The 9,523-nt window shown below is 34.1% G+C and overlaps 1 protein-coding gene across 1 annotated transcript; it reads left to right on the top strand.

Moving 5' to 3' along the window:
- Positions 1–5,352: 5,352 nt before the first annotated feature.
- LOC141719100 (serine/threonine-protein phosphatase 7 long form homolog) lies at positions 5,353–7,416 on the top strand. Its single transcript, XM_074521482.1, has 3 exons — positions 5,353–6,119; positions 6,765–7,246; positions 7,391–7,416. Exons 1-3 carry the CDS (start codon positions 5,353–5,355, stop codon positions 7,414–7,416), a joined length of 1,275 nt encoding a protein of 424 aa, XP_074377583.1.
- Positions 7,417–9,523: the final 2,107 nt, after the last annotated feature.

The following is a 9,523-nucleotide window of genomic DNA, read 5'->3' as shown; positions in this document are numbered from 1 at the left end:
AATTATGTTACAGTATGGAACTGTCCTCTCTCAGTGATGAACAAATATCACGAGAGCTGCTAGGGTTACAATGAATAATCTTCTCGATAATGATAACACTTATAGTATAAACCCTATGTCTGTGTTTATATACTACACAGTTACAAGATAATCGCTAATTGATATGGAATATAATTCTGCTTCCTAAAATATATCAATCAGATATCTTTTCTTTCAAGTATTCTATTCTTCATAGAATTCCTTCTTCATGCATATCTCTTCTTACGTTTGTCTTGATCTTCTTTTCCTTTCAATCAGTCATCTTCCTTATCTGAACGTTTCTTTTAAGTCCTGATATTATCTTCTGATAAATATCTCCTGAACCTTATGTACTGATGACTTAAGTTCTGACTTCAGTATAAGTGCTGATTTCAGTTAAGTACTGATTTGTCCTGTTTAAGTAAGATCTGAAAACTAAACATAAATTATATTAGACATGACATTATCAAATATATCTAACATTGATCTATAAATTGGATTTTGTATTAGTTTTACATTAGAGTTCATAGTTCGGAAGTGCTGGCTGATTCAGTTGATATCAAAGCCTTCTCTTGAAAACTTGATGCGTCAAGTTGCTGGTGGTTGTGACACGAAAACTGGTGGTATTATCCCACAATGGACAGAGATCCGGAGTTGGGGACACTTACTAACCGGTATTGTCCCATAATGGTTAGAGAGACAACGATCTGAGCTTATAGGTTGTCTGTTTGGGCTTGAAGAGGATGTCAGGAGTTTAAGTGGGGGAGTTTGTAATACCCCAGTCCTACATCGATAAGATATGAGATTTCTGTTCAGTTTATAAGATAAAGTACTACTACTATGTGCACCAACAAATTATGAATCTTTTGGGGGCCTGTATTTGGCCAGTCGTTACCCAAATTGGCTGCATTTGAGATAATGTGCTTCAAATCGGGACTTGACCCGATTTTCAAAATGTTCTATATGTTTCTTTAGTATAATATCAAAGAAATTTCATAATAAAAATGGGTGTTGGCCCCAAATATCACTATTTGGGTAAGAATGACCCTCAATGTAAATTTGGAAAAAATGACCCTAAATGTCACTTCAAAACGGAATTTTGGTTGCAGTTTTTGTTATTAATGAAAAACGCAATTGTGTCTGGCATTTTTTTTTAAATCGAAAAACGTAATTTCAAATAATGTTATTCAAATCAGAAACACAATTTTAAATGTTGTTTTCAATGTTAACGCAAAATGCAATAGCGTTTTGCATTTTTTTTATTTTTATTCATTTTTTTACCCAAAATACTCAATAATGTTATGTTTTTAAACTCAAAACTTTATTCTAAGAGGTATTTTGTTTGTACTTTATTCATATATATATAAATAATTTAATATTTTTAAAACCCAAATTGGGAACTGGTGAACCCTAAAATATTAAAAACGGCTAATAATTAGAGTTCGGTTCCCAAGGTTTAGGTGGCTCTAGGGGCTCTAGTGTTTAGGGTAGGCCCTGGACCCCTTAATCGACGTACGTTTTATTAATTATTTTTTTACTATTTCTAAAATTCAAAAGGGGATTGGTGAACCCTAAAATGTTAAAATTTGTTAAATTAGGCGTGTTTTCATTTAATTTTTTTTATATTTCTAAAACGCGAAAGGGGATTATTTAACCCTAAAAAATTAAAAATTATTGAATTAGGGGCCACACTTGAATTTTAAAAAATTAATTTAAAGTTTTAATATTTTTAAAACCCAATAAAAATGTATGAAAATGTAAAATATTAATTAAAAAAGAATACATATTATTTTTTAAGTTGTGTTTTATTGTTAAAACGTAACATCAAGTGTTGTTTAGGGTCTCCAAATATGATTTAAAGTAATGAAATAAATTAAATAAATAATAATAAAACAAAAAATGGTGAAAAAACGGAAAGAGAAATCACGTTTTTTCTTCTTTGAAGATGGAGAACGAAATGAGTTATGAAGTGATATTTGGGGTCATATTTTTACAAAGTGACATTGAAGACCATTCTTCCCAAAATAGTAATATTTGAGACCTTTTTTCTAAAAATGGCATGTACTGCTGCACTGTTATATGAACTTTTCTTAACTGTGTTTTGGCCCAAATCGTTGTAGAAAGGCTGAAATAACCTTCAATAAATAAACGGAATTAGCCTGAATTAAATATGAGCTTTTAAATATTTTGGAATCATGGTATTGCAAGTGGATTTTTAAATACGCATATTGCAAGTATTCTGACAACCAAATGTAAGTATTGCAAGTTTTCTGACAACTAAAGTATACAAAGTGCATTTTAGTATAAAAAATTGGGGTGGTGGCCCCAAATGTCACAATTTAAGGGAGAATAGCTCTCAATGTCATTTTGGGGAAGATGGCCTCAAATGTCACTTCAAAACAGAATTTCGTGTTATGTTTTTCTTTTGGAAAATGCTTGGTGTACAAAATTTTGTACATAATGACATGTAGTGTGTTTTAATTGGAATGGGCCCCTGCATTTACATCAACAAAACTAATTAAAATATCCACATCAAATACCATGTCATTATGTACAAATATTTTGTATAAAATTCTGTACACCTAGCACTACTCTTTTCTTTTTAATGAAAAACGGAGTTGCATGTGATGTTTTCAATTTTTTATTTTTTTAAACTGAAAACGCAATTTCAATTCATGTCTAGGGGGGCAAAACGCAACCTCAAAGAGTAATTTTTCATATGAACTCATTTGGGATTTGCGTTTTGGTTTTAGTTTTTTTTTCTTTTTTTACCAAAAATGCTAAATAATGTTATATTTTTAAGTTTAAAACTTTATTTTAACTGGTATTTTGTTTCATATTTTATTCGAATCAATAATTATTTTAATATTTTTAAAACCCGAATTGAGAAGAAAGAATGTTAAAAATAATGATTTTTTGGTGCAAATGGCTGAAAATACCTATTCTGGAAGTGGATGGCTGAAAATACCGTTTTGGATATACATTTGCTATTTGGGTATCCTGTTTTGTACTAGATACACATTTGTCAAATTGGTATCCAATTTTTTTAAGATACGCATTTGGCAAATGCATATTGTAATACCTAAACTACAAATGCGTATCTTTAGTAATTTTCTTAGATACTCAATTCTCAAATGCGTATTACACTTACCCAATTATAGAATGCATAACCAAAATGGTATTTTCAGCCATGTGTTTTGAAAATGGGTATTTTCAGCCATTGCACTTCAAAAATAAGTATTTTTAACAATCACCCAATTGAGAATTGGTTAACCCTAAAATATTAAAAACGGGATATAATTAGAGTTAGGTTCCTAGGGTTTAGGGGAACAAAGGCCCAGATTGTCACTATTTGACTTAATAATGCCCAAATTGTCACTTTTGGGTAGGAAGGCCCAAAATGTCACCTCATAACGTCATATAAAGTTCCATTTTTTTAATACATACAAAACAAAACATCGTCTTCCATTTTTAGTTTTTAAATTTAAAAAAAATATACAAACAGCACACAACACAGTTCCTACCATTTTTTTAATACATGAAAAATGGAACATCGTCTTCCGTTTTTAGTTTTTAAATCTAAAAAAATTATACAAACAGCAACACAGTTCCTACATGAGTTAGACAGAGGAGCCAGGTTGAGCAAAGAGGAAACTGAGCTAACTGAAAAAATACATAAACCATACCACAGAACAATCCGCATTACTCCCTACAATAATCATGTCCATGAACATTGAGGTAATTAACTGCATGTTTATAATTTTTGAGTTTTCGAGGTATTGCATACTAAGTGTTTGATTAAATTACTCATTGAGGTTTTGTGTGTTTTGTGTTTTATGAGATAACAAATTTGTAACTATCACTGTTTTTGTGTATGTGTTGTTATCTTAAATGTCTTAATTTATGACAGTAGATAAATAGTTTAGCAATTTGAGCTTCTGTTTTGACTTTTCATTATGATATTCTGAGCAATTGATAGTGCATACAAATTTTTTGATAATATTCTTGACTCAGTTTAGCAAAAATTGAAAATTTAAAATAATCTCGACTCAATTTTGATAATAGGCTTGTAATTGTCGATACCCAAGTGCGATTGTGTTGAATTCAAGCATGTGTTTCGAATTTGATATAAATAGGCATGGTTTGGATCAAGATTGTATTATTTTATATTTACAACTTACATTGCAGCTACACTGCTACACATCATGTATCGATTTACGAATAGAGTGTCGAGAGTTGTAAAGTCTTCAGTTGGGAGTTTATGTTTCTCTAGCCTTCCACGCTTATTATCAAATTAACCAGATTGTATATTTGGTTACTGGATGCTCTTGTGATGTAGTTGGGATAGTTTGTTGTGTTTATTAATCCTCTATAATTGTTGCAGTTCAGTTATTGCTAGATATATTATGTATAACAGATAGAATCTACTATTAAATGTACAAGTACATACACGCATCATGTATTGGAGGCACCAGTTCTACAATCTTGAATCTACTATTGCAAGCTTATACTATTAAGATTTAAGACCCCCCCCCCAGAAAAACACATGAAATAAGTTAAAACTTCAAGTACTGAAGAGTTTAAAGCTACCTAACAGAAGCACCAAAGTAACTTTGTGATATTTATTATCTGTGTTCATTAAAGGAGCGTTTGTCCTCTGTGGTTGCATAGTTGAGTAAGTTCACATGCAACTAAAGTTATGTCAAGGCTACAAAAGCTTGTGGAGCTGCTGCAACTCCTCAGACTAAAAGTTTAAACATTATAGTCATTTTCACCTCCCCTGTAAATGTGTAAAATAGTTATTATCTATGAACCTATGGTGCTACTGTAATAGTGCAATAGCCCCTTTTAGGCGTGGCCAAGTGGTGGCTTTCGTCAACTTATACAACACGACATGTTACCTAACAGAAAAACAGATAGAAGCCTGCATTTGTCTCGGTTGGGGGATAGTAACTATTTGAGTGGATATTAGGAATTTATGTCCTAATATGATGGATTTTCTCACTTTATATGCAGAATTGGTAATCAACTAGCTGCCATTAAAACTGTGTCCTTTGCTTATTTAGTTAAGTAAAACTGTGTTGGTTTATTCTGTTGTTTGAAAGTAAATATGATTAGTATGTTAATGTTTTAGGATTTTCAAAAATTTCAGAAATTATTGCTCATTTTAATGTTTGTCATTGGACTAGTAATAGATATAATCTGATTGTTTATTTTTTAACTTGTTCTTCTATATGTTTGCAGGATGTGCATCAGGGCCCTGTTAACCCTAGCCTTCTTCATCTTTAGCATACACATAGATCTTTAGATATTTAGAGGTTAGGTGGTGGTCATATGTTGAAGTGTCGCCGAAAAAACCCTAATAATGAAGATGATCTTCCACCGCTAGATCTTCGTATGGTTCCTTTACTTCAGTCTACTGGTTTTTATGGCGTTGCTCGAGTGGCATCTTTACAGCTCGATTGGAGTCTCATATCAGCTCTTGTTGAGAGATGGCGGCCAGAGACTCATACCTTTCACTTGCCTATGGGAGAGGTCACTATTACTCTACATGATGTAGGTGTTCTTTTAGGGCTTCCTGTTCATGGTGATGTTATTATTTCTGATGTCACCCCGGGCCCTGATATGAGTTGGCGTTCTTATGTTGTTGAGCTTTTTGGTAGAGATCCTGATCCGAAGAGAGACATGAATGGATCCAGAGTTCGGTTGTCCTTTATTGCTTCATGTGCTCTATCACGTTTACCGCAAGATGTATCAGCAGATGATATTCGCTTTCAGGTCTTGTGTTATCTTGTTCATCTGTTTGGTGGTGTACTCTTCACTGATCATTCAGGAGGTCTCTTCCATCCCATGTTTCTATATTTCATTCGTGATCTAGACAAATGCGGAGATTATGCCTGGGGTGCTGCAGTTCTTGCATATTTGTATAGGGAGTTATGCAAGACAAGCAAGAAGGACGTTAATGAGGTAGCTGGTTGTCTGCTATTATTGCAGTTATGGGCGTGTGAGAGATTGCCCACTCTTGCTCCCATTTGCACCTCTTCTACTTTGTTTGATGCTCGTTTCTGGGAGGGTCAGGTTGCAGCTCCACGTGGATTGAGGTACTTAGCATTTATTAATTTATTTTTGTTTTAGAATCGTTGAAAAGAACTTCATATGTTACGGAATAGTTAAGGTTTAGGGTTATACTTTACTTTAATGTTAGATTAAAATTTAACATTTTTTAATGTTTTAGGGTTCATTAATCACCAAATGGGTTTTAGAAGCGTTTAAATGAGCTTAATATGATATTGAACGTGTTAGGGTTTATGATTCGTGGTTTAGGGCCTTTAGGCCCTAAACCATGGAGCATATACCCTAATTGGTGCTAGGGTTTAGGGTCGTACGGCCCTAAACCCTAGGAACGAGAATTTATTTTAATGTTAGATTAGAATTTAACACTTTTTAATGTTTTAGGGTTCATTAATCCCCAAATTGGGTTTTAGAAGCGTTTAAATGAGCTTCATATGATATTGAACGGGTTAAGGTTTATGATTCGTGGTTTAGGGCCTTTAGGCCCTAAACAATGGAGCATAAACCCTAGGAACCATAATTTATTTTAATGTTAGATTACAATTTAACACTTTTTAATGTTTTAGGGTTCAGTAATCCCCAAATTGGGTTTTAGAAGTGCTTAAATGAACTTGATATGATACGGACTTTTAATTTATATATGAAACTGACTATTTATAGTAATATCGTTATAGGTGGCTTCATGGTCATTCCTACACTAGTACGGGTGGTCATACCCTTTCAGCTATTCGGACGCTATTGGATGGGCTTGGACCATCTCAGTTTATATGGAAGCCATACTCTGCTGATGTCATTTCTGAGCTTCCTGCATATTGTTTCACCGGTGAGCGTATTTCGCGCTATTACGGGCCTTTGATATATATTTTCATAGTCGAGCTTCACTGCCCTGATAGAGTTGCTAGACAGTTTGGGCTCGTGCAGACTATACCAGTTGATGTTGTTTACTCAGAGGTAGAGCATAGTACAAACTTGAGGGGAAATGACAAAATCAGATGGATTCAGAAACATGCAGCTAGCACATCTATCTGGGCGTATCGTTTAGATCATTTGTTTGTTGGAGATGCGATTGTTGCTGAGAGTTCAGTGTCTGAGTACCATCCTTGGTATTTGGAGAGGACTGTTAGATTCATTTCACGTGTTGGTGCATTTAATCATCGTATTGTAAGTTTTCTTCTTGTTCATTTAATTTATTGAATAGGTTGTTTTGCTTTCGTAGTTTCATTTCAAATGCTTTAGTAGTTTCTTTATTTCATACAAGAATCTTGTAACATGTGTATTTTTTCTTTGTTTGTTTATTCAGGATCTTATGTCCAGGCAGATATCTGAGTGGACACAGGATGTTCTTCCTGATGTTTCCCGTTATGCTGACCATTACATGGTTTTGATGAGATGCCTGTGGAGGTTCATAGAGCTAGGCAGTTGGAGGAGAGGCAGCAACCGGCCCGTCGAGGTAGACGCGGCGGTGGACGAGCTGCTCGTGGTAGGCGAGCTAGGGTTTTGGTTGACGATGATCCTATTGCTGCAGAGCTTGGAGATGATGGTATTCCATTACATTCTGATTCTCATGATGTGCCCGAGTCATCTACTCATGCTCATACTGATCCTATGGCTACGGATCTTGGCGATGATCGGGATCCTCTTGTACATGATTTTGTTGCTCATATTGTTTATGTTCATGTGCCGGGATCATCTAGTCGCGTCCAGCATGATCCTCAGATTCCGGATAGGTATGGATATGTTCCTCCTTTTGATCTTGGTTTGACTCCTACTCCCGAGCAGCCTCGTACCGAGGACCCTTCGACAGAGCAGCCTCGTACCGAGGATCCTTCCACTGAGCAGCCTCCTCCTCTGTATCATTCTCATTGGCCTACTGAGCATGTATCTATGGATTTCTCCATTCCATCATTCAGTCTCCATGTTACACCTACACCTCATACTGATCCTGATGTCGGTACGGATGTCACTTCTTCACAGAGTATCCAGGACTAGAATTCCCAGGATCAGAGTTCCCAGGACCGTCCCGGGAAGTATGGTCATTTCTATACTTCTCAGGATAAACGGTGTTCAAAGAGAACTGCTAATCCTCCAAACTGTGGAACAGATGGGCAGAAGTGTGCGAAGAAATGAGGGTAAGCTTAACTTTAAGTTCTTAAGTGTGTGTGTGTTAATTGTGTATGTTTAGTATGCATCTTAATTGTAACTTTAAGTGTTGAATTGTGTGTTACTTGTCAAATGTAATTTCTATTTTATACTGTATATTTATAAAATTTATTTTTTATGCAGATGATTGAGTGGATTGTGGATCATAGCCACTATGCGAATATTGAATACTACAGATGGTGGAGTTGTTTGTGCTTATTTTCAGTATTTGTAGGACTTTACTTTTGAAATATTGTAAAAACAAAGACTTGGAGATACTGTGTTGTTGATTTGGCTAAAACTTTATATTGATTTAAGTTCGTATTGTATTCGTTGTATTAAAATTTTTTGATTGTGTTATATTACTGTATTTCGTAATGTAGTTTGTATTGTAGTTCGTGTTATAGGTTGTATTTGGTTAAGAAGTTAAGGAAATTTATTAAGCAATTTTATTTCAACAAAACAGGGCTTTCAGATTTTTTTTAAACATAACAGTATAAAACAAAAGAAAGAAAACGGCAGACAAACTCCGTTTTGGTAGATGAATAACAAAACGGAACATCGTCTTCCGTTTTATATCTTTAAAAAAATATATACTTAAACGGGTCTTCATGTTCCATTTTAATTGTTTTATTTAAAATTCAATTTTAACGGGTCATCGTGTCCCGTTTTACCTGATTTAGCAGGGAAAAAATAAAATAAAAAACAAAACGTTCTTTTGTGTTCCGTTTTACTATCTTTTAAAAAAATTAAAAAAATCATAACTCTTCTTTGTGTTCCGTTTTGTCTGTATAACAAAAAAAAGATCTAAACGGAGGATGAAGTTCCGTTTTTATATTCTTGTCTGTCCTACCCACCAGACGCACACAACTGTTTCTGCTTCTCAGTTTGCGAACACAACTGTCTCTTGTTTCTCCCTTTCCAAACCCCTTTCCAAACCTAAAATTCAAATATCAAGATAAAAATTCTTACATAAATATTTATTAAAATTCTTACAGATTTATTAATGGCTTCAGGTTCGGAATCTGGAGCACAATCAGTGACGGTGATTGCGTGGATTTATACCGATGGTAATATACGATAAACTCAATTAGAGGGTTACGTATATGATAAACCGGTTTCTAAGCAAGTAAGACTCGATTCTAGTATGAATTTTAATAATTTGCGTGATGTATTTTTTTGAAATTGAAAATTGATAGGAGTTTATATGATTTTAAGTTGTGTTATCGATGGAAAAATTTCAATGATATAAAATTTGGTATTATTTCGGTTGATGATGATGATGATGTTGAGA

This window comes from Apium graveolens, chromosome 4 (genome assembly GCF_009905375.1).
Source record: "Apium graveolens cultivar Ventura chromosome 4, ASM990537v1, whole genome shotgun sequence".
Taxonomy (NCBI): Eukaryota; Viridiplantae; Streptophyta; class Magnoliopsida; order Apiales; family Apiaceae; genus Apium; species Apium graveolens.
The sequence above is the reverse complement of the archived record's forward strand: the minus strand, read 5'-3'. Positions and strand labels throughout refer to the sequence as shown.

Bases quoted from the DNA above. Each gene is read 5' to 3' on its own strand.
- LOC141719100 (XM_074521482.1), top strand. From the start codon at position 5,353: ATGTTGAAGTGTCGCCGAAAAAACCCTAATAATGAAGATGATCTTCCA. The intron at 6,120-6,764 runs GTACTTAGCATT...ATATCGTTATAG, and splicing joins GCAGCTCCACGTGGATTGAG to GTGGCTTCATGGTCATTCCT. The intron at 7,247-7,390 runs GTATTGTAAGTT...TTGTTTATTCAG, and splicing joins TGTTGGTGCATTTAATCATC to GATCTTATGTCCAGGCAGAT.